The sequence below is a fragment of the Oncorhynchus mykiss genome, chromosome 17 (assembly GCF_057628025.1).
Source record: "Oncorhynchus mykiss isolate SJ-2025 chromosome 17, ASM5762802v1, whole genome shotgun sequence".
In the NCBI taxonomy this organism is placed as follows: domain Eukaryota; kingdom Metazoa; phylum Chordata; class Actinopteri; order Salmoniformes; family Salmonidae; genus Oncorhynchus; species Oncorhynchus mykiss.
This window is the reverse complement of record NC_143038.1, coordinates 40,582,577-40,608,290: the sequence shown is the minus strand read 5'-3', so window position 1 is coordinate 40,608,290 and position 25,714 is coordinate 40,582,577. Positions and strand designations below refer to the sequence as shown.

The window sequence follows — 25,714 nt, the reverse complement described above, 5'->3', positions numbered from 1 at the left end:
CTGTATATAGACTTTTTGTTTTCTTTTGTTCTACTGTATTATTGACTGTATGTTTTGTTTATTCCATGTGTAACTCTGTGTTGTTGTACGTGTCGAATTGCTACGCTTTATCTTGGCCAGGTCGCAGTTGCAAATGAGAACTTGTTCTCAACTAGCCTACCTGGTTAAATAAAGGTAAAAGTTAAAAAATAAATACAAATAGTCCTATAATTCCTATAATAACTACAACCTAAAACTTCTTACCTGGGAATATTGAAAACTCATGTTAAAAGGAACCACCAGCTTTCATATGTTCTCAGGTTCTGAGCAAGGAACTGAAACGTTAGCTTTCTTACATAGCACATATTGCACTTTTACTTTCTTCTCCAACACTTTGTTTTTGCATTATTTAAACCAAATTGAACATGTTTCATTATTTACATGAGGCTAAATGTATTTTATTTATGTATTATATTAAGTTAAAAGAAGTGTTCATTCAGTATTGTTGTAATTGTCATTATTACAAATACATATATATATATATATATATATATATTTTTTAAGTATATATTAATATATGAAAAAAAATGTTTAAATCGGCCGATTAATCGGTATCGTCTTTTTTGGTCCTCCAATAATCGGTCTCGGCGTTGAAAAATCATAATCGGTCGACCTCTAATCCTAATGTTTTGTGCACTCAGTGTACATGTAAAACTGGCAAGCTATGCAATAAATAAAAACAATAGGCTACTTGAACCAATAGTGAACACATGATTAAGTTAGATAAATCTGTCCCGAAACGACTGTCCAATGAATGTATAATAAAAATCATTAATCCCAAATATGTCCATCAACCACAGGGGGTTTTGCGCTACCAGTACTGACTTCCTATTTCCCATACAATTACGTCAATGAGGGTGTACTCTATCCTTGAACTCACAAACTGGTCAAAAAGCACAGAACTGAGTGATACGTTTTATTTTAATGAGTTAAGAACGGTTTAGAAGAGCATCAACAATGCTTGGGTGCAGAGCAAGAGAAGTGAAATGCATGATCATTAGGTCACATAGTCAAGCCAAGAGTAATTCAGTCCTTAATGCAGATGAAACTGAATAAATGCCGGAACATGATGAGCATGTACTGTAGAGATCTACTGGAGTTAGCTGGCAATAGAAGAGCCAAACAAGGCAGCAGAGAGCAGCCTTCAAAGCCAATGTGGTATATCAACAGACAGAACACTTGAAGGGAAATGTATCAGCAACAAATGCCTAGAGCACACTCATCAAATACAACCACTCCCATTATTCAACATGCAAGGTGAAGGGTGTGCCAAGTGGATAAGCACACTAACTGGTTAAAATGCTGCACATAATTTCATATTACCATCTGCAATAAGTATTAGTAGTAATATTTCAGAAGTAGAAAGTAATAATTCAGCCTATACAAACAATTAAATTCAACTGAGGCTGTAGGGTTAGCCTCAGACCAAAGCATAACACCAGAATATTGATTGAATATTAGATTGAATAACCATTTTAAAGACAGATGTGTGTCCAGAGAACCACATCAATACCATTGTTATCAGTAGAGAACAAAAGGGATAGAAGTGAAAGCTTGGCCTTGCTGAACTAAGGAGTCATAACACAGAGACAGCATCCAGCACCAGCCAGAAGGGGAAAGAGTTACGGACAAGACAGACCAACACCAATGTCGCCTATCCCAGCGGGAGACCAGTCTATTGCCTCTGACCACAGAACATTGGCCGTCATTTTCTGTTAATTTCCCAACGATTCTACATGTTGAATCGACACTGTCCGCCGACACCCAGAAGATAATCTACTGCGCATGGCCAACATTCGTGTTGGTCTGTCTTGTCCTTCAGTTCCAAATTGTACACCCTTCTCATGTTTCCTCAGTTTCTCACTATGGACCACACTAGGCATGATTGACTCTTTCCAATGCAACATAGAAGCTCTTTTTGTCATCCAGGCAGTGCCAGCCAATGGGTCCAATCTCACAGTCTGCACAAATTAGGTACTTGATTCTCCCCACGTCCTTGGTGAAGCCCACATTCTCAAAGGTGTACATATCATCGACTAACCAGTGGGCAGTCAGTTTGTCCCCATCCACGGATCCCTCTGATTGGGTGATAGTGGTCTTCTTCCTCATTGCGGGAAGGAACAGCTGGTGCATATTGGGGAGGAAATAAAAGACAAGATTCATCATGTCAATGAGCCTTAATATGAATAGATTAACAGAAGTGATATTCCACTCCCTGACATTTAGTCAAATCATGGCATTGCAAATTGCACATAGTATGCACAATATAATTTCGTTCATTGGGGGGTGGTTAGACATTGCACTATTCTGAGTGTTCATTCGGATAGGAACATACTTCACTTATTAATGAAATAACTTGTAATTTTAGGTAATTTATATTTTGGGGTTACTCCTGTCTGAGGTGAACCTTACCTCCTTCTCTGCAATCACCGCCACCCCTGGGCAGAGGACCTTCGATCCACAACGTTGGCACAAAACTGATTTGATATTCTTTCCATCCTCTGACACCAGCGTAGACCGGTCGGCGCATCCTTCAGAGGGAGAGCACTGTTCGTGGTTGTCCATGTTAAACGCGAATAGAAGGCAACTTATGTGACTATAGTACACTATAAAGCTAATGCTAAGATCGTTAGCTATATTCTAACTACTGCTCTATATATTTTTTTGCAACTATTCGTCTAGCTTGCCTTACCAGCAAACAGTACCCAACTAGCTAGCTAATATCGGCTAATGCGAACTTCATTGGGCTTAATGCTGTACATTGGGCTTAACAACCATAAGTAATAATGGCTAGAGTACGCCTAAAGTACTACCAAACGGTAGTACAAATAATGTAACTAAATTGTATTTAAAACACTCGGCTATATCAAACAACAAGCATTGCTGGACAGTGTGCACCCGCTGAAACTTCCGTTCGGAAACCACATCGTTAAATTATAACGTTCCTCCGTCGTGTAAGACGTTAAAATAACTGCTGCTTTATTGTTCTTTATCTAGAGATAAAACAAATTCAATAATGTAATTTCATCTAAACACTAAGATAATATTTTAGGGAAACAATAAGTCTACTATAGCTCAAATATGGTTCAAACAATTGTATTGTATTTACTTTGGATAAGATCAAAACAGACAGACCCTTGTGACAGTAATAATCATATCCACACAGTTGACCAATTCGTTAGAGTGAGGTCAACAATATATAAGATGCCAGAATGTGGCTGATACTGCAATAAATCGTTCGTTAGTGTTCCCACACGGCCATATCTCCATACTAAAGCGCTTGTTTACGGAAGACAGACAGGTCCCGTGCGAGAGAGGCAGGTTGAGGTTTCCAAGGTTAGAGTAGTGCAAACGTTTTCATATGGTGAGGCGGTGAAGAATGTAGAGGATGAAGGGGGGGAATCCTGAGAAGAGTGGTGTGAGTAGTAGATCTGTACCAGTACAGTACAGAGGCCAACAAATTATATATGTTTCAGTAAGATTTGATTTTTAGCATTTATAGCAATGGTTATCAACTGTACTTTAGGGATGGACATTTAGTCGCAGAAAATGGAGGTTGTGGTGGCAGCTGCAGAGAGGTATTTGCGAGACTTACAGGGAGTTACAGGGTGTTAAGTGGTGGTGTCTCATCCTTTCAGGTTGTTGGCCTGAAGTAGGACTAAATAGATTTAAATAGTGGAGTAGGGTGATGTTATTTTTTTGTTACTTTATTTTTTTGTGAGTGTTGTGTTAGATGGTATTTGTTTATTTATTTTTTCAAGCAAATTATAAGGGAGTTGTACTCCAGTCTAGTAGGTGGCGGGTAATGCAACATTTATTGGATGCCAATTGTTGTTAAACCTCATTGAAGAAAAAAAAGATACAGAAGCAAGGACCTATACCCAAAGAGGATGGATATACTGACCAGATACACTACATGACCAAAAGAATGTGGACACATTATTGTCGAAAATCTCTTTCCAAAAGCATGGACATTGATATGGAGTTGGTCCCCCCTTTGCTACTAAAACAGCCTCCACTCTTCTGGGAAGGCTTTCCACTGGAAGTTGGAACATTGCTGCAAGGACTTGCTTCCATTCAGCCACAAGAGCTTTAGTGAGGTCGGGCACTGATGTTGGGCGATTAGGCCCGGCTCGCAGGCGGCGTTCCAATTCATCCCAAAGGGGTTGAGGTCAGGGCTCTGTGCAGGCCAGTCAAGTTCTTCCACACTGATCTCAACAAACCATTTCTGTATGTGTAACAGTATAGCTTCCGTGCCACTCCTCGCCCCGAACCAGGGACCATTTGCACACATTGACAACAGCCACGCTCGAAGCATCGTTACCCATCGCTCCACAAAAGCCATTGCAGAGCAAGGGGAACAACTACTTCAAGGTCTCCGAGCAAGTGACGTCACCGATTGAAACGCTATTAGCGCCCACCCCACTAACTAGCTAGCCATTTCACATCAGTTACATATGGACTTCGCTTTGTGCACGTCAGAGGAAAGTGCCAGTAGCCTGATTCATCACTCCACTCCAGAAAATGCGCTTCCGCTGCTCCATAGTCCAATGGTGGCGAGCTTTACACCACTCCGGCCGACTCTTTCCATGGCTACTCTGCCATGGAAACCCATTTCATGAAGCTTGCAGTTTGGAACTCGGAAGTGAGCGTTGCAACCGGGGGTAGACATTTTTTTTATGCTCTACTCAGCTCTCCCATTCTGTGAGCTTTTGTGGCCTTCCAATTCGCGGCTGAGCAGTTGTTGCTCCAAGATGTTTTCACTTCACAGTAACAGCACTTATAGTTGACCGGGGAAGCTCTAACAGGGCAGAAATTTGACGAATTGACTTGTTGGTAAGGTGGCATCCTTTGATGGTGCCACATTGAAAGTTACTGAGCTGAGCACTTCAGTAATGCCATTCTACTGTCAAGGTTTGTCTATGCAGATTGCATGGCGGTGTGCTCGATTTTATACACCTGTCAGCAGTGGGTGTGGCTGAAATAACCAAATCCACTAATTTGAAGGTGTGTCCACATACTTTTGTGTATATATAGTGTACATGTCTCTCCGCCCTAACAATTGTCGTTGTCCACAAAGTGGCACCGCGGCTGTCTAGCTCCCGCCTATCCTTTCTTTGGATTGGTGGATACATCACATCATTGTAATCCTATTTTGAATATTCCATGAGGGTTGTTGACGTCAACCGCCTGTATTCAATGGAGAGAGATGCTATGCGAGTAGCCTCATGTCATGAATATGCATAGACATCTCGAGACTCCGATATATATAATTTTTTCTCTAAGTCGCAAGGTTGTCAAGTGTCTTGCTTATATCAGTACACCCGAAACAATTTAAACAATTGCGAAACTTATTTTAGATCGAATAAACCTCACGTAGCAAATAAGACATTCATTTCCTTTCTTGAGGCTACATGTCAACCGCATGAAAATACATGTGATCAAAGGTCATGAAGTTTTGACTGCAAGTTTCTGCAGTTACTTTTCACCAACTTCTCACCAACTTCATCCTGCAGTTATACACACACACACACACACTACCATTCAAAAGTTTGGGGTACCTCAGAAATGTCCTTGTTTTCCATGAAAACATACATGAAATTAGTTGCAAAATGAATAGGAAATACAGTCAAGACGTTGACAAGGTTATAAATATTGATTTTTAATTGAAATAATAGTGCCCTTCAAACAATGCTTTTGTCAAAGAATTCTCAATTTTCAGCAATTACAGCCTTCGTCTGTCAACACTTTTTTCCATTCTTCCATTGTCCAGTGTCTTCGTTCTTTTGCCTATCTTAATATTTTCTTTTTATTGGACAGTCTGATATATGGCTTTTTCGTTGCAACTCTGCCTAGAAGGCCAGCATCCCGGAGTCTCCTCTTTACTGTTGACGTTGAGACTTGTTTTGTGGGTAATATTTAATGAAGCTGCCAGTTGAGGACTTGTGAGGCGTCTGTTTCTCAAACTAGATACTCTAATGTACTTGTCCTCTTGCTCAGTTGTGCACCGGGGCCTCCCACTCCTCTTTATATTCTGGTTAGAGCCAGCTGTTCTGTGAAGGGAGTAGTACACAGCGTTGTACGAGCTCTTCAGTTTCTTGCCAATTTCTCTCATGGAATAGCATTCATTTCTCAGAACTAGAATAGATTGTCAAGATTCAGAAGAAAGTGCTTTGTTTCTGGCCATTTTGAGCCTAGAATCAAACCCACAAATGCTGATGCTCCAGATACTCAACTTGTCTAAAGAAGGCCAGTTTTATTGCTTCTATAATCAGCACAAACAGTTTTCAGCTGTGCTAACATCATTGCAAAAGGGTTTTCTAATCATCAATTAGCATTTTAAAATGAAAAAGAAAAAAAAAAATATATATATATATAGTTCTGTCACAGAGTGGCAGCTCCATTGAGGCAATCTCCATGTTGAAGTAGTCAATTTTCTTCATCATGATTGGCTGATCCCTCCTGATGAACCGGTTGGACATGACTCCAACCAGGTCATCAGGAAGGATCAGCCAGAGATTTGTATAACTAACCCAAGATAGACCGGAGCCTGTCGTTTCCAATGAGAGCAAATTAATCATAGAGGGAAGAACAAGCAAAAAGGTGGGCAGAGACAAGCTTGAGCTAGTGAGATCCTATTGTTACCAATTCTAGTTTTGGAAACAGAATACTGATCAAATGTTTAATGAGAAAATTTGCAGAATGTCAGCCAAAATCCATCTCATTACCATATTTGGTAGTGAGTGGAAAGGCCAGCCAGATGCTTCACATTTATACTTCCAGTGAAATATCTGGCTCATTGTTCTGTGGTTGAACCTCCCTTGACTTCACTCCTCAAATGTCGTCAGTCGGTTGCTTTAGCCTTACCACTCAAACGTCCCCAATGCCTTTTGTTCTCAGAAAGCAAATTCTATGGATGAGATTGTAACTATCAAAAATCCTGTTAAACTGGATGGGCCATATGTCAAGGGTGTGCCTTTCCAAATCATGTCCAATCAATTACATTTACCACAGGTGGATTCCAATTAAGTTGTAGAAACATCAAGAACAATCAATGGGAACAGGATGCACCTGAGCTCAATTTTGTCTCATAGCAAAGGGTCTGAATACTTGTGTAAGTATGGTGTTTTTTATTTTGAATACTTTTCAAAAAAACCTGTTTTTGCTTTGTCATTATGGGGTGTGTGTAGAGGGGAAAAACAATTGAATCCATTTCAGAATAAAGTTGTAACGTAACAATGTTGAAAACGTCAAGGGGTCCGAATACTTTCCGAATGTACTGGAGTAAGAGGGATTCAATTATATGCAACACCCCTGATAAATTATGACTAGTATAGATGTGGACAGACATGAGGCATTAATAAGGTCAGTCTATTAACACGCCAAAGAAATGTACTACATTGAAGCAGCATTAGTAACTCAAATGGCTAAACAAATATTGAAAACAATGTTCATGTATGTGAAAAGTAGTGCAATATCACGATATCAGACAGAAAATGCATGACTCAGTTTGGTTCCCATTAATAAATATTTATTATGTGTTTACATTTCAGAGAAATGTATGATCCATGAACTTGTCTACACAGGATATAACACAAAGTCAAGAATACATAGATTGCTTAGTCTTTGTAATAAAGCCACAAAGTCAGCTTAAAAAAAAAGGTCTTCATAAATAGCAGTTTGAGAACTATTGGAGGTCAAAAGTTTAATAGTGAATTGATATAAGGGGGAAAAAATAAAGGACCCTATCATATCTGGAGATCCTAATGAAGTTCACTTGACTGCAATATTGGCCCATCTATTGAAAAACTATTTCCATTGGCCTAACATGCGGACTACACCGGCCACACGCGTGCGTATGCTGATTTTGTCCATCCACATTTGATGCAATCACAACAGACGCAGTTGTGCGTTTCTCTACCCCGACCATTAATCCACAGAACTAGAAACTAAGTAGGTTTCCCTTTTTATCTTCCTGATATCCAATAAGGAGGGGACTTGCAGCATCTGGCGCTTCTCAATAGAACCAAGTTCTATTTTAGAGCTGGGCTACGCAGGCGCTCATTCACGCGAGCGGTGTGAACAACATGTATTTGTACATTTATTTTGCAACGCTCGCGGCACGCAACGTGGCCGGTGAGGTTTGCATATAAGGCACAGGAATACTAAATTATTATTCATACACACTACACGGTGGACCCTATGCAATGACTTAAAGTTTAAACGGTAATAACATACCTTTAAGGTGCAATAATTTGACCTTAAGAGTTCTGAAATATAGCCTTAAAAAGAAACTCAAGATGAGAAGAGAAAGAGTTAACCTATTCCCAGATTTGCCCATTGTGCGTTGCAAGGTTAGTTTCATACCAGCTATCAATCATACAAGATTGTGTTCAATTGTAAAGGGACATGAGGGGTAAGGGTACCAAGCACCATGTCTTGTAAGAAAGTAATTTAAATTGTTTGCCTTCCAGCTCCATAACCCATACCTGGGTTGGGGTTGACTGTTTAAAAAAAAAGTTAAATCAACAGAATCAAATGCCCATAATGAATTGTTGGAATTGCCCATTGTTTTCAATCAGGACTTTTCAATGTTCAATTCATGAATTGAATTTCAAATAATTCCTTGTATTGACAGAATAAATATGGAATGTATTGACCCCAACCCGGACCCATTTTATCACACAAGCCGCCTACAACTTGATGTAGGCAGCTCTGTAGGCCAAGAAAGACACCATTACGATATCTCTATGACTTTGAGGTTCCCTTCCTTCAAGGAAACATGTAATCAATCTGGTCAAAAATCCCCTGTTGTTCTTAATGAGCTAAAGTCAAGCCTAGAGCTTCATTTTGATTTTTAAAAAAGTGGTGCCGCATCGGCGGGATGCCCCTTCATTTAGTTCACTGGCTAAAGATACTTTAATGGGGAGAAAGGAGCCCAAGCAGCGAACCACCACCAGAAAACCAAGTATGACATGAGCAAATTAGGGGAGGAGAAGAAGAGTGGAGAGAAGGAGCTACGGGGGACCATGGCGTGTTCCAGCAGCACTTTATAGGGTAGGGAGGCGGGGGAGGGAGGGGCATCGACCAGGAAATGGCTGAGGGGGCCACAGCTGGGCTGCTCTCAGAGAAGGGTGTCGTCAGTGCAGCCTCCCTCCAGGCCGTAGCGGAACTCCTGCAAGTTGGTGACGCCGTAGAAGTGGATGAAGGCTGCCGCAACCACCAGGACATGGAAGATCTGGTGGGAGTGGAACTGAGGAGAGACAGAGAGAGAGAGAGAGAGAGAGAGAGAGAGAGAGAGAGGTCAGAGGCAGCGTACCAAATGGCACCATAATTCTCCATTTAGTGCATTGGGACGCAGCCAGAGTATCTCCAAAGGCTCCTCTGGTTGGAGCATGGCGTTTGCATACCTAAAGATCTAGGAGTTTGATTACTGCATGGGCCGCATATGCCTACAGAACATGTGAGAACGTAAGTCCCATCACACAAAAACATCTGATAAATGACAATAACATTATCCTTATATAAATGAGGACATAGGGTTAGTTCAGGAGCTAGCTACAAGCCTGTGTTTACATCCCAAATGGAAGAGAAAAAAAGTGCCTGTCTTACCCAGATGTCACATTTGCCGGGGAAGTAGCGCTCAGGGATCCTGGCGGCGTACAGTCCGGCGCCAGTGATGTACATGGCGCCCATCAGGTAGAACCAGCCCATCTGTCCCACAGTGGTGGCCTTGACAAAGCCCTCCTCGATGGTGAAGTGCACTGTGGGGACGATGCCGCTCAGTCCCAGGCCCATGAAGACTCCTGTGGGAGACATTGAGTGGAAAGGTTGGTTGATGGAAGCACTGGGCTGGAGCATTCGTAGTATAGGACGGGGGTCTTCAATATTTTCTTGCCCAGCAACCCATCATATGTTAGCACCCCCCCCCCCCCTTCCATGTCTTATCAGGTAAATGATATTGACAAGAAGTAAAACATTTTAAAATGAGATTTGGTAGATCGTTCAATTTTTTTGAACTCCCCACATTATAATGCACTGGTAGCCTATTTGCAGGTACTTCTTCAAAGCCTATGTCAGATACTCTAGTTGAAAAAATGATTGTACTATAAACATGCATGTTGAATTAATACATTTACATGCATGTCCTTGCTCTGTAGCTACGTCACAGTTCACTCTCTGACAGGCTGGTTAATATGTGGTGCAGCACCTGCTCGGGTGGGCCGGTGCGCGGGCGTGGAAAAGCGCTCCCACTGGGCCACTACGATGGCGGCGATGCCCAGCACACAGACGATGGTGAGGTAGATGAGGCGTGGCTGTGGGGAACAGTAAAACGAGTAGTAGAGCCAGGGCACGAAGGAACCCATGATCAGCAGGGCGATACCTGAGTAGTCAAGCCTAAGGGGAGACAAACAACAACGTGAAGGTTAGATGAGGAATGACGCAGATCCATTTGGATGACACTCGAACACAAGACAATTTCTGAACTGAAACATCACATTTCCTCTCAGAAACACAGTAGTGCTATTCAGAAAACAAACAAAAGTTCCATGCGGCCTTACTTGGAGAAGGTGCGAGACACTTTCTCAGAGTGGCAGTAGACGGTATGAAAGAGCCAGGAGAAGCTGAGGCAGAGCACCGCGCCCAGAAAGAACATCCCAAACACCACCTTCTCCTGCAGAGGTGCCATGAAGTACATGTTGGGCCGCAGAATGGTGTACGTGCCCAGACAAATAAACAGGATCAGCCCTGGGGGTTGGAGAGGTGAGGCCATCATTAGTGGATCAGTAATCATATAGGGCATATCATAACAAATTAACATTAGCGAAAGAACAGGATCTCTATGGGGCATACTGCATAAAGTGGGGGGCACAATCAAGGCCATTGTATATGGAAATGTTATGTGTAGAGGAGGCACAATACTTCACTATATAGTATAGAGGTCGACCGATTAATCGGAATGGCCGATTAATTAAGGCCGATTTCAAGTTTTCATAACAATCGGAAATCGGTCATTTTGGATGTCGATTTAGCAAAAAAAATGTTTTACACCTTTATTTCATCTTTATTTAACTAGGCAAGTCAGTTAATTAAGAATACATTCTTATTTTCAATGACGGCCTAGGAACGGTGTGTTAACTGCCTTGCTCAGGGGCAGAACAACAGATTTTTACCTTGTCAGCTCAGGGATTCAATCTTGCAACCTTACGGTTAACTAGTCCAACGCTCTAACCACCTGCCTCACGAGGAGCCCACCTATTACGCGAATGTAGTAAGAAGCCCAGGTAAGTTGCTAGCTAGCATTAAAGTTAATCAATCATAATCACTAGTTATAACTACACATGGTTGATGATATTAGTTTATCTAGCGTGTCCTGCGTTGCATCTAATCGATGCAGTGCGCATTCGCGAAAAAGGACTGTCGTTGCTCCAACGTGTACCTAACCATAAACACCAATGCCTTTCTTAAAATCAATACACAGAAGTATATATTTTTAAACCTGCATATTTAGCTAAAAGAAATCCAGGTTAGCAGGCAATATTAACCAGGTGAAATTGTCACTTCTCTTGCGTTCATTGCACACAGAGTCAGGGTATATGCAACAGTCTGGGCAGCCTGGCTCATTGTGAACTAATTTGCCAGAATTTTACGTAATTATGACATAACATTGAAGGTTGTGCGATGTAACAGGAATATTTAGACTGATGGATGCCACCCGTTACATAAAATACGGAACGGTTCCTTCCGTATTTCACTGAAAAAATACATGTTTTGTTTGAGATGATAGTTTCCGGATTCGACCATATTAATGACCTATGGCTCGTATTTGTGTGTGTTATTATGTTATAATTAAGTCTATGATTTGATAGAGCAGTCGACCTGAGCGATGGTGGGCACCAGCAGGCTCATAAGCATTCATTCAAACAGCACGTTCGTGCGTTTTGGCAGCTGCTCTTCTGTTTATGAATTCAAGCCTATCAACTCCAGAGACTAGGCTGGTGTAACGATGTGATATGGCTAGCTAGTTAGCGGGGTGCGCGCTAATAGCGTTTCAAACGTCACTCGCTCTGAGACTTGGAGTAGTTGTTCCCCTTGCTCTGCATGGGTAACACTGCTTCGAGGGTGGCTGTTGTCGATGTGTTCCTGGTTCGAGCCCAGGTAGGAGCGAGGAGAGGGACGGAAGCTATACTGTTACACTGGCAATACTAAAGTGCCTATAAGAACATCCAATAGTCAAAGGTATATGAAATACAAATGGTATAGAGAGAAATAGTCCTATAATAACTACAACCTAAAACTTCTTACCTGGGAATATTGAAGAATCATGTTAAAAAAGGAACCACCAGCTTTCATGTGTTCTCATGTTCTGAGCAAGGAACTCAAACGGTCGCTTTTTTTACATGGCACATATTGCACTTTTACTTTCTTCTCCAACACTTTGTTTTTGCATTATTTAAACCAAATTGAACATGTTTCATTATTTATTTGAGGCTAAATTGATTTTTATTATGTATTATATTAAGTTAAAATAAGTGTTAATTCAGAATTGTTGTAATTGTCATTATTACAAATACATTTAAAAAAAAAAGTTTTTAATCTGCCGATTAATCGGTATCGGCTTTTTTTGTCCTCCAATAATCGGTATCGGCGTTGAAAAATCATAATCGGTCGACCTCTAATATAGTATGGATAAGTGACGGCACTATACATACATCGTGTAAAAGCAGCACGCTGAACTTCTACTGAATGTGCCCTTGCTGTCAGGAACATGTACTTGACCTGCACAGCAACTTTATAAGCGTTAATATAAGGTTAATATAAGGTTAATGTGAGGATTGGCCAAATGTATGTGGACACCTGCTCGTCGATCATCTCATTCCAAATTCAAGGCCAATAATATGGAGTTTGACCCCCCTTTGCTTCCATAACAGCCTCCACTCTTATGGGAAGGATTTCCACTAGGTGTTGGAACATTGTTGGGGGGGGGTTGCTTCCATTCAGCCACAACAGCATTAGTGAGGTTGGGTGATGAGGCCCGGCTCGCATTCATCCAAAGGTGTTCGATGGGGTTGAGGTCAGGACTCTGCGCAGGCCAGTCAAGTTCTTCCACACCGATCTCGACAATCCTTTTCTGTATAGACCTCGCTTTGTGCACCAGGGCATTGTCATGCTGAAACAGGAAAGGGCCTTCCGCAAACTGTTGCCACAAAGTTGGAAGCACAGAATCATCTAGAATGTCATTGTCTTGCTGTAGCGTTAAGATTTCCACTACTCCAGAGTCCAATGGCGGAGAGCTCTACAACACTCCAGCCAACGCTAGGCATTGCGCTTGTGATCTTAGGCTTGTGTGCGGCTGCTCGACCATGGAAACTCATTTTATGAAGCTCCTGGCGAACAGTTTTTGTGCTGACATTGCTTCCAGAGGCAGTTTGGAAGTCTGTAGTGAGTGTTTCAACCGAAGACAGACGATTTTTATGAACTTCAGCACTCAGCGGTCCCGTTCTGTGAGCTTGTGTGGCCTACCACTTCGCGGCTGAGCTGTTGTTGCTCCTAGACGTTTCCACAGCTCTTGCAGGGCAGAAATTTGACAAACTATCTTGTTGGAAAGGTAGCATCCTATGATGGTTCCACATTGAAAGTCACTGAGCTCTTCAGTATGGGCCATTCTACTGTCAATGTTTGTCTATGGAGATTACATGGCGGTGTACCAAATTTTATAAAATAGCCTGAAACCACTAATTTGAAGAGGTGTCCACATACTTTTGGCCATGTAGTGCATCTCACACACTCACTCACCCAGAAGGTGGGTCCAGATGTTGCCTGTTTCTGTATGGATCCTGAAGATGCTTCCAAAGCAGGCGCGGAAGGAGGGCATTGGGGGCCGGTGTCCATGCAGGAGATAGTCGTTGTCCTTCAGCCACTCCGGCAGGACGTGAAAAGGGATTACCCTCCAACTACCCTTCCACACCTGAAACACAGGGGTATAGGCTACCATGAATGTCTTGTTCATCTCACCAGTCTTATTCTCTCTGTATGAACTTAAGACAGAGCAGCCATGGGGGCTGTTCCAGAAAGCAGGATCAATGAGTTAGCCAGGTAACTGTACCAGAATTTCTGAAATAACGTAATCTTTTCAAGAAATATAGACTTGAAATGGGCATGGTATAATTGACTCAACAACCCATATTCAAGTTTAGCTTTCTAAATGAATCAGGAAATCAAGAGATATATTTGGCTGGTTATGAAAGTTAGCTGGCTAGCTTAATGATCCTGGCTTCTGGAACAGCCCAATGATGCCTACTTTGTGCACAAACTCCTCCATCTTCTCCATGGCGTGGTGAGCCTGGAGGGGCAGCGTCAGGACCTCTTCCACCTCTTCGTCATCATCATCCTCATCATCATCAGGCAGAACTGAGGCCCCCTGCAAAGAGAAAGTGGAAGGTGATTTAGTTAGGTGAGTAGAGCAGTTGAGTCAGGCTTCATACCAAATTACCCCCTATTCCATATATAGGGCACTACTTTTCACGAGGGCCCATGGGAAACGGATCCATCTTAGAGCACTGTGTAGAGAATAGGGTGCCATTTGGAAAGATAACTTTGTCTCCCCCACGCTCACCTCCGACATCATGCCTTTCCCCCCTGCCTGCCGGCCCGCCTCCTCCAGCAGGGGTCCCAACTCCATCAGCTCTACATCCGGGGACCGGCAGTCCTCCGAGATCCGACAGTCTGCATCGCTCGCAGACCCGTTTCGGCCTGACATAGGGAGACCGCCTGATGACCTGTCCTCTGCCCGTGTATCCTGCTAAAGCCTGGCACTTTCAGTTCTCAGTTGGCCAGTACTGAGGACTCAATAAATCACAATTAAATTAGCCAAATAAATACATTACCTAGCCAGTTACTGTAGCTTTTCACTGAAACAACTCGATTAACTAATTACAACTAACTTCACCTGTGACAATAGCACCTGATGTGGATTTTTGGTAAATCTATATTTCCCCCAGAGAGATTATAATCGCCTGCTCTTGCATTCAGCACTGAGTGTGCAGCTTCCAGTATTACTTTGACAAACATTTTAACACCAGCAACAACGTCTTGTATCATGCTCAGCTATACAGTCGTGAAAATATTAACTCGTTAAATCATCATTTTATAACAGTTTAGACGATATGTTACTCGGCTAAAATGGCAAGACCAAAATTGCTCTTGGTAGACACGAAATGGTAGTTGGTTAGCTAACATTAGCTTGCTAGCTAGCAGCTAACAAACAAAACTGGCAAGACTGTCAGCTGGTCGACTAGCTTTGAACAAAACATCAACACAATAGTATCAGAAGAAACATGGAATTAAATAGCAAGATAACGACGTGACACCCCCAACTCCTTTATTATTATTTGGCTGACATGATTGCTTACGTACACTGGTAAATTATAGTTTGAGCCCGAAGCTACCGCACGCTAGCTAACTGCCTAGCACTAGCAGGTTAGTGGAACTAGCAAATTAGCGTTCGCATATTCAAAGAAAGCTGGGCACATCTGGCTGTATCAAACCAATACCAAACACCCCGACTATTGCAATTACTGCACCTGCAATAATATTGTTCGTTGTCGTAGTTAACGTTTACATGTTCATTCAACAGACGTACCTTATACTCCAGACGGCAAAATAAACGTGAACCTGATCCCTTCCGGATTCTTACAAAAACAAGCCGAACCTCCGAACAGTCACGAAGCACGACGAATGAAAATTACAAGTTATATTAATGCCAAGCAACTGGTTTACGTTTAACTGGGCCTCATAAACAATGACGCTGCGTCTCCATCTAGTGGTTAAAATTACAATTGTACAACGGTTAAAATGTTTTAGGTTTAACCCCCTATGAATGATATCAAATCAACATAGGCTAAAAATAGTAATGTTCTATTCCCAGGTCATGCACGTGCTTCTGCTATTAATGATTCAGTGGAATCGCATTACCTCCATAATAGTGCCTGCACGAACCCACATGAACGTTACTTGTACTTTACAATGTTAAAAATTGTATTCGGCCCGGAGCTGCCGACGCCACATTTTAGCAGCATAAGAAAAGCTTAAATAAAATTAAAATAAATCCGCATCCAGCATCCTTGTGGAGAGAGCTACTCCTACACCCAAACCAACAGCAATTCAGCATCTCCAATCCTCAGTAATCCCTAATCCCTGTCAACAGTGTAGGCAGTGGAATTAGAAGAACATTTCCAACTCCCACTCTGTCCCAGCATATGGACCATGCAGACGACTCCTCTTTGCGACAACATTCAACTGCCACAACCAGAGCTACGTTGTTCCAGCAAACTGAAGGTGTACAAATTATTGTTTTCCTCCTCAATACTCTTTTTTTGCAACCAGGGATAATTTCTAAGGAATCAATCAGCATAATGCGTAAACAGAACAGGATGGATCATGTCTGAGTGGAAGCAATTTGAAATGCTGCCAGAAATGTTCGTTTCTCTCTCATCATAAACACAGAATACATTTTACAACGTGTAGTAGTGCATTGCAGATAAAACTCTGAAAGTATAATATATCAAACATTTGCCACAGGCATACAAAAAGCGCCTTTAATGATTGGGCTCACTCATTCTGACTGAACACTTACACATTTGCTAATGGGAAACCTACCATGATTACCGATAATCTTGAATTAACCTTGAACAATGATGAGTGAGAAAAATACAGACATACAAATATCGTACCCCCCCCCCCCCCCCCCCCAAGACCTCTCACTATTTCAATAACAGGGGAGGTTAGCAATGGGGCGGGGTCTCTCACTCATCATTATTTACAATTCATTCAAGACTATCCGTAATCATGGTAGCATCCACATTAACGTAGAAATGTTTAGAAACATTCTTATTTACAATAAAAGAGACTCCAAAATGACAATACATTATTCACCATTCATTTCTAGTGGGCATAAAATAATCTGAAACACAACCAAAACCAACAGCAAATGACTCCAACACATGTTTAGAGTCACAAGCTTAATTTAATCATCGATTGCTGTGAATATTGGACAAAATACTAAACTTTTGACTACTTTAATACACACAAGTGAATTTGTCCCAATACTTTTGGTCCCCTAAAATGAGAGGACAATGTACAAAAAGTGCAAAAAGTCACATTAAAGCTGACAGTCTGCACTTTAACCTCATAGTCATTGTAACATTTCAAATTCAAAGTTCTGGAGTACAGAGCCAAAATAACAACAAAATTGTCAACAACCCAGTAAATACAAAGGGCACTGTATATATTTGTAACACTCAAAGCAGATGCCAAAATACAGTATAATGCATCTCTGCAGAAGCTGAAATACTTAAGTGCATATCATTTGTCATGTGTGCATTTAAAGCAATGCTGCCTGGGCGGCCTTCTCATATTCAGCACTGCACCCCTGGGCGTAATTCAGTTCAGTATGTGGCTTTATCTTTAGGGTCTGTTCTCTCTGTCCTGTTCTTAGGAAGAACGTGCAAGGGTAAGAACATCAATAATAAATCAAAGCCTCAACAGCTCACCTAAAAATACACAGGGCCCAATCAATTGTAGCCATCAGCAGGGGATGGAGGCAGAGCTTAGTGGAGGCCAATAATACAAAGGTAGGACTTTGGTTGCAAGTGAGCATTTAATGATCAACCTGATATATAAGAGGGCATGTCTGCACTTATCAGATGGGGGTTTAGGCAGTAGACTGATTCAGTGCTTCTAGTGGACTGAAATAGGAGCCGTTACTCATTTTGGGTGCCGGTATTGTTTATGTTTAGGTCCCGGAACTCTGCAATAGTTTTAACCGAATATTCTATAAAGAGATGCTGGTTCTCAAGCAGTAGTTCCAGCTGAATTGATGTCCTTGTTGAATTGAGAATGCCCAGGCCGGGGGTGGCTGGGAGGAGAGTCCCTAGGCTGGAGACTAGTAGGCAAAGCGCTGACTCTGCCGGTAGGCCAACTTGTCCAGGTTAGGGTTGCAGGCAAACTGGATCATGGGGGGCGGACCGCACATGAGCACCAAGGTGTCGTCACTGGGGGCCGGCAAGTGCTCCTGGATCATGTCTGCGTTGATGAAGCCCTCACTGTACTCCCAGCCTGAGCCACACAAATTAATCTTATTCAATTATGGGATCGCAAACAAGTACCGCTATGCATAAGGATTCAAATAAAATAGAATGTATTTGTCACATACAGTTTAAAGCAGTTTTTTTGGTACATTTTAAATGTAACCTTTATTTAACTAGGCAAGTCAGGCAACAAATTAACTAGGCAACAAATTCTTATTTACAATGATGGCCTACCGGGAAACAGCGGGTTAACTGCCTTGTTCAGGGGCAGAATGACAGACTTACCTTGTCAGCTCGGGGATTCGATCCAGCAACCTTTCAGTTACTGGCCCAACACTAACCACTAGGCTACTTGCAGCGAAAGGTGCAGTGAAATCAATAGTATATATTAGAACAGCAGCAATGAATGTGTGTGTATATGAGTTGAGTGTGAATGGGTGCTTCTGTGTGTGTGTAAGGGTTGGATTTGTGGGTAGTCAGTGCAAATAATTTATAAGGTGCATTTACTGGAGTCTCTGGTGCAAATAGGCTCTATGGTAACGTTACATGTCTGTGCAGGGAGACCGCCAGGTTTAGCTTTTCAGCAGTCTGAAAAACTATTGTGGCATAATAAACACAATGAATACTAATTCAAAACGATAATACAAATTGACACATTTTGTTAAGACTTCTGAAATCTGGGATGCCAATCTGGGATGCCATAAACCACATACCCTCGGGTGCCCTGTCCACTGTAAACCACAGCTTGAAGCGGTCTGGGTGTCGGACTTGGACCTCCTCCAGCTCATCCCTCAGCAGGATGTCCTTCTCAGTCTGAACACATATACACACACACGCACAGTTAACAAATGTGTCTGGTTCAGTGTTATCTCTCAACCTAAGCAAGCCTATGAGCTACATCCACAGTGATGCTAGTCATAAGCATTTATCTATCCTTTATTTATAGAGATGATATTAAAAGTATTTTAGGAGAGAACAGTGTGAGCTGCGGCCACACACCTGGTTAGCATACAGCAGGCTGCAGGTGGTGCTGTCACTGGGGTCCTTCATGATGGCGCGCACCAGCTGTAGCATAGGGGTGATGCCTACAGACAGGGAAGGGAGTTCAGCACCAGGAACTAAAAGCACTCTACATTTACCTGTGCTTAGACAACATTTAAGTGTTTAAGTTCAGAGGGCAGGGTTGCAAAAAGAAGATTCACCTGTTCCTCCAGCTATCAGACCCACAGTAGTGGCAACTTTTATCTCAGCAGGAGACTTTTTGTCTGTCTGAACTGCAAACTGCCCTGTTGAATTTAATGGAAGAAAGCAATGAGACAACAACTAAGCCAACACAATTATTACTTTCCTTTTCCAATGTGTGCTTGGGGAGCTATCTTGTCCAAAATGGAAGACAGTTGTTGGGTGTGTCCATTATCATCTAATAATACATTTCAGTGGCAATACAGTACAATTATATTCTTTATGCAGTGCTTTTCTGGAGCATTTGGGGCATGAAAGTTGCAAAATGTGAATACTTGGAGATATTACACATAACACAAGTACTAATGACTTATTCAGTAGACTTAAGGTTGAAAACAAGTATGTACACACATGATCAGTCTCAGCCAGCCACACCACACTTAAGCACACAAATCTAAAAACACCCATTCCATTGGAGACTAGGTGTGTCCCAAATGGCACCTGATTCTTATGGGCCCTGGTAAAAAGTAATGCACTATATAGGAAATAGGGTACCATTTGGGACACATCATTTTTGTAAATATCAGAGGGAGGGTGTGCCAGGCAGCAGGTACCGTACCATGTCCTTTGTACTCCAGCAGGCCTCCTGGTCCTCTGAAGTCTACCACGTCTCCCAGCTGCAAACTCTCCAGGTATTGGGACATCTTCCCCCCGTCAGGAAACTTGAGGTGCACATTCCTAAAGTAGATCTGGGGAGAAATTTTATCCATGAAATACACTTTGCAGATAAGGGTCTGTATGTATCAAGATTCTTATAATATGAGTGCTGATTTAGGGATCCGTTTTTAATTTTAGATCACAAATAATAAGATTACATGGACAAAGGGAACCTGATCCTATATCAGCACTACTACTCTGAGATGCTTGATACATACAGACCCAGGTTTGATAGTACTAGTGTGTACATATTCAGAATATGATATAGGATTGCTTGGACAAGCCATACATACCTTCACAACCAGATCAACATATCCTTTGTCGTCGTTGCTGGACACAGGTGTATATGGTCTGACTACCAGGCTGCCGTCAATACGGGCAGAGAGGTATACATGATTCCCTAGAAGAAACAAATAAGGTGGTTAAATACAAAGTCAACACTGACTTAAAATAACGCTAGGGTCATTGGGTGTGGCTTCATCCTCTGATTGTTCTGCTAAATGACTCATACAGTAGAGAGCATTCCAGGAACGCAAATCAAGTATTACGTTGCGAGTCTAGTTATTATGCTGGTGAGATAAAGGACTACTTAGATTAATGGAACTGAATTCTACAAAATAATCATTAATGATCAAATGGTCACTTGACAAAACCCAGAAAGAACAATGTGCAAGTGAAGACTTACCTACAGGGAGTCCCAGGATATGTTCTGTTGAGGGAAGTCGAAAGCGAAACCTGCGAGTATCATGGTTGATCACCTATGAAAAGAGGCCATAGAGCCATGCATACACTATACAGTTGAAGTTGGAAGTTTACATACACCTTAGCCAAATACATTTAAACTCAGTTTTTCACAATTCCTGACATTTAATCCTAGTAAGGATTAAATGTCTTAGGTCAGTTAGGATCACCACTTTATTTTAAGAATGTGAAATGTCAGAATAATAGCAGAGAGAATTATTTATTTCAGCTGTTATATTTTTTCATCACATTCCCAGTGGGTCAGAGGTTAACATACACTCAATTAGTATTTGATAGCATTGCCATTAACTTGTTTAACTTGGGTAAAACGTTTTGGGTAGCCTTCCACAAGCTTCCCACAATAAGTTGGGTGAATGTTGGCCCATTCCTCCTGACAGAGCTGGTGTAACTGAGTCAGGTTTGTAGGCCTCCTTGCTCGCACATGCTTTTTCAGTTCTGCCCACACATTTTCTATAGGATTGAGGTCAGGGCTTTGTGATGGCCACTCCAATACCTTTACTTTGTTGTTCTTAAGCCATTTTGCCACAACTTTGGAAGTATGCTTGGGGTCATTGTCCATTTGGAAGACCCATTTGCGACTAAGCTTTAACTTCCTGACTAATGTCTTGAGATGTTGCTTCAATATATCCACATCATTTTCCATCCACATCATTTTCCTTCCTCATGATGCCATCTATTTTGTGAAGTGCACCAGTCACTCCTGCAGCAAAGCACCCCCACAACATGATGCTGCCACCCCGTACTTCACAGTCGGGACGGTGTTCTTCGGCTTGGAAGCCTCCCCTTTTCTCCTCCAAACATAACAATGGTCATGATGGCCAAAAGGTTCTACTAATGTGTCATCAGACCATTGTACTTTTTGGAGAAATGTCCTCTCTTTGTCCACATGTGCAGTTGCAAACCATAGTCTGTCTTTTTTAATGGCGGTTTTGGAGCAGTGGCCTCTTCCTTGCTGAGCGGCCTTTCAGATTATGTCAATTAAGGATTTGTTTTACTGTGGATATAAATACTTTTGTACCAGTTTCCTCCAGCATCTTCACAAGGTCCTTTTGCTGTTGTTCTGGGATTGATTTGCACTTTTCGCACCAAAGTAAGTTAATCTCTAGGAGAAAGAACGTGTCTCCTTCCTGAGCGTTATGACAAGCTGCGTGGCATACTATTGTTTGTACAGGTGAACGTGGTACCTTCAGGCATTTGGAAATTGCTCCCAAGGATAAACCAGACTTGTGGAGGTCTACCATTTTTTTTCTGAGGTCTTGGCTGATTTCTTTTGATATTCCCATGATGTCAAGCAAAGAGGCACTGAGTTTGAAGGTAGGCCTTGAAATACATCCACAGGTACACCTCCAATTGACTCAACTGATATCAATTAGCCTATCAGAAGCTTCTAAAGCCATGACATCATTTTCTAGAATTATGCAAGCTGTTTAAAGGTGCAGTCAACTTAGTGTATGTAAACTGCTGACCCACTAGAATTGTGATACAGTGAATTATAAGTGAAATAATCTGTCTGTAAACAATTTTGGGAAAAATGACTTGTGTCATGCACAAAGTAGATGTCCTAACCGACTTGCCAAAACAAGTTTGTTAACAATACATTTTTGGAGTGGTTGAAAAACTAGTTTTAATGAGTCCAACCTAAGTGTATGTAAACTTCTGACTTCAACTGTATATACAAAAGTATGTGGACACACCTTTAAATGACTGGATTTGGCTATTTCAGTCACATCCGTTGCTGAGAGGTGTATAAAAATGGATCACACAGCCATGCGATCTCCATAGACAAACATTGGCAGTGGAATGGCCTTACTGAAGAGCTCAGTGACTTTCAATGTGGCATTGTCATACGATGCCACCTTACCAACAAGTCAGTTCGTCAAATTTCAACCCAGCTACAGCTGACCCGGTCAACTGGAAGTGCTGAAGATCACCATGCGCAATGCCAAGCATCGGCTGGAGTGGCTTAAAGCTCGCCACCAGACTCTGGAGCAGTGGAAACACGTTACTTGGATTGATGAATCACGCTTCACCATCTGGCAATCCGACGGACAAATCTGGGTTTGGCGGATTGCCAGGAGATTTCTACCTGCCCCAATGCCAACTGAAAAGTTTGGTGGAGGAGGAATAGGTCCAGTGAAGGGAAATCTTAACGCTACAGCATACAATGACATTCTAGACAATTCTGTGCTTCCAACTTTGTGGCAACAGTTTGGGGAAGGCCCTTTCCTGTTCAGCATGACAATGCTCCCATACACAAAGCTAGGTCCATACAGAAATGCTTTGTCGAGGCCGGTGTGGAAGAACAGGTCGGTGTGGAAGAACAACTACTACCAACATTCGGTAAAATGTTAAGACAAAAATTATTTCCATGAAGTACATATATGAATTAGGCACAGGCCTCTGAAGCACAGACCAAAATGTATAATTAATTTGATACAAGTATCTGTTTCAATAGCCCACAGTACCTCTTTATCGATGAGTGTTAGGTGGTATTTTTGAGTAGGGTCAAGCAAGGTGACTGGAGGCTTCTTCTTCTTGCCTAGATAGAGGGCTACAATTATGCCCACAGTGGACAGCACTACCACCCCAGCAGTCACAGCTACCGTCGTGGACTATATACAAGAGAGAAAGAAGGTTTTGTGTTATAATAATAACAATCACAAATCCTTCAAAGTATTCACAACCCTTGACTTTTTCCACATTTTGTTGTTACACAAAGTGGGACTAAAATGGATTTGTCATTTTTTGTCAACGATCTACACAACATACTATGTAATGTAAAATAAAACACTAATATATCTTGATTAGACAAGTATTCAACCCCTTGAGTCAATACATGTTAGAATCCCCTTTGGCAGCAATTAAAGCTGTGAGTCTTTCTCGAAGAGCCTTGAACACCTCGATTGTTCAATATTTTTGCCATTTTTAAAAATGTATTCTCCAAGCTCTGTCAAGTTGGTTGTTAATCATTGCTAGACAGCCATTTTCAAGTCATGTCATAGATTTAAGCTGATTCAAGTCAAAACTGTAACTAGGAACATTCTATGTCGTCTTGGTAAGCAACTCCAGTGTATATTTGGCCTTGTCGTTTAGTTTATTGTCCTGCTGAAAGGTGAATTTGTCTCCCAGTGTCTGTTGAAAGCAGACTGAACCAGTTTTCTAGGATTTTGCCTGTGCTTAGATCTATTACGTTTATTTGTATCTTAAAAAACTCCCTATTCCTTTCCAATGACAAGCATACCCATAACATGATGCAGCCACCACCATGCTTGAATGCATGAGTGATGTGTTGGATTTGCTTCAAACATAAAGCTTTGTATTCAGGACACAGAGTTCATTTCTTGCCACATTTCTTTGCAGTTCTACTTCAGTGTCTTATTGCACACAGGGTGCATTCTGTACAGGCTTCCTTCTTTTCCCTCTGCCATTTAGGTTAGTATTGTAGAGTAACTACAATGTTGCTGACCCATCCTCAGTTCTCCTATCACAGCCAATCAACTCCGTAACTATTTTAAAAAGTCACCATTGGCCTCATGGTGAAATCCCCGAGCGGTTTCCTTCCTCTCCAGCAACTTAATTGGGGAGGATGCCTGTATCTTTGTGGTGACTGGATGTATTGATACACCATCCAAAGCGTGATGAATAACTTCACCATACCCTTCATTGCAAGGCATTGGAAAATCTCCCTGGTCTTTGTGGTTGAATCAGTGTTTGTAATGTGAGGTACAGAGATGTTGTCATTCAAAAATCATGTTAAACACTGTAATTGCACGTCCATGCAACTTGTGATTTTTACTCCTGGATTTATTTAAGCTTGTCATAACAAATGGGTTGAATACTTACTGACTCAAGACATTTCAGCATTTCATTTTTTAAATGAATTTGTACAAATTTAAAATAAAAAAAAACAATTGCACTTTGACATTATAGGGTATTGTGTGTAGGCCAGTGAACGAAAATCTAATTTCCCCTCCATTTTAAATGCAGGTTGTAACACAACAAAATGTTTAAGTCAATGTGTTAAGACTTAAGGCACTGTAAAACTGTTTTCATTCTGCATATTTTCTGCTATTATACGTTACATTTTTTCAAGACACTTTGTCAGGCATAGTCTCAGAATGAACAAAATAGCAGTCTTCCTGGTGACATTTGTCACTGACAGTGTAGTTTCTTTTTAAATACAACCAATGTCAGACAAAATTTGACAACTATGATGGTATCTGGAATTCTCTAAGGTTAAAAAAGCATTGCTTGCGGCAAAGGCTGCGGTGACATGTACCAGCAGTTGGTTGCTTGGCTGGCAGCTAGGCAAGATGAGTCACTTGCACAAGTTTACAACATGAGTCACTAGTTAGTTATATTTTAATCAGTTCAATGTCAGCGCCAAATCTACAAATTATGTGAGTTAAATTTGAATGGTTCAGGGAATAGAAGTTCTGACAGCTGCAGTGCTTTGTTCCCACTCTCTGTTTAATAACAAAATACCGCAAACTAGCTGACTAGTTAGTTAGGTAGCAAGCAACCTTATGACTGGCTATCAGGTGCTGCTTGGAAACGTAACTAGCTAAAGTAGCTACTGTACGCAGACAAGCAACATAGGAAATAATTTATTTAAACGACAGGATATTCTTACCAATGCGTACTTCATGGCGATTCTGAATTCCCCAGAGCAAGGTTATATTGTTGAAGCGAAGATGTACTTGGCTAGCTATAATTTATCAGTGAAGGCACACCCAAAGAATTTAGTTGATGGGAGGGCGTATTTAGCGGTTACACCAAATTTGTCCAACTTCCGTTGGGGAGAAGAGGAAAACCAACCCAATTTTACAGCAGCACGATTATGATACTACTGCAAGGAGTATACATCAGCTTTGTTCTCAAGTGAAATGAAATATTCTGCCATAAAAGGTAGTAAAGTATGCTGT

At 41.6% G+C, this 25,714-nt stretch overlaps 3 protein-coding genes across 5 annotated transcripts; all 3 read right to left on the bottom strand.

The window, feature by feature from the left end:
- Positions 1 to 942: 942 nt before the first annotated feature.
- On the bottom strand, positions 943 to 3,336 carry rabif (RAB interacting factor). The gene is made up of 2 exons (XM_021569005.3): positions 2,452 to 3,336; positions 943 to 2,163 (listed from the first exon to the last, which is right to left on the bottom strand). Exons 1-2 carry the CDS (start codon positions 2,602 to 2,604, stop codon positions 1,915 to 1,917), a joined length of 402 nt encoding a protein of 133 aa, XP_021424680.1. The 5' UTR covers positions 2,605 to 3,336; the 3' UTR covers positions 943 to 1,914.
- Positions 3,337 to 7,553: 4,217 nt separating this feature from the next.
- Positions 7,554 to 16,329, bottom strand: adipor1a (adiponectin receptor 1a). 3 transcript variants are annotated; one of them, XM_021567442.3, is made up of 8 exons: positions 15,683 to 16,329; positions 14,657 to 14,879; positions 14,342 to 14,461; positions 13,837 to 14,008; positions 10,602 to 10,788; positions 10,250 to 10,437; positions 9,652 to 9,845; positions 7,554 to 9,292 (listed from the first exon to the last, which is right to left on the bottom strand). In XM_021567442.3, the coding sequence occupies exons 2-8, from the start codon at positions 14,798 to 14,800 to the stop codon at positions 9,164 to 9,166; spliced, it is 1,134 nt and encodes a 377-aa protein (XP_021423117.2). In that variant the 5' UTR covers positions 14,801 to 14,879; positions 15,683 to 16,329; the 3' UTR covers positions 7,554 to 9,163.
- A 294-nt stretch (positions 16,330 to 16,623) lies between these two features.
- Positions 16,624 to 25,672, bottom strand: cyb5r1 (cytochrome b5 reductase 1). Its single transcript, XM_021569004.3, has 9 exons — positions 25,423 to 25,672; positions 23,255 to 23,401; positions 20,713 to 20,785; positions 20,321 to 20,427; positions 19,930 to 20,059; positions 19,331 to 19,414; positions 19,128 to 19,213; positions 18,842 to 18,941; positions 16,624 to 18,156 (listed from the first exon to the last, which is right to left on the bottom strand). Exons 1-9 carry the CDS (start codon positions 25,435 to 25,437, stop codon positions 17,984 to 17,986), a joined length of 915 nt encoding a protein of 304 aa, XP_021424679.1. The 5' UTR covers positions 25,438 to 25,672; the 3' UTR covers positions 16,624 to 17,983.
- Positions 25,673 to 25,714: the final 42 nt, after the last annotated feature.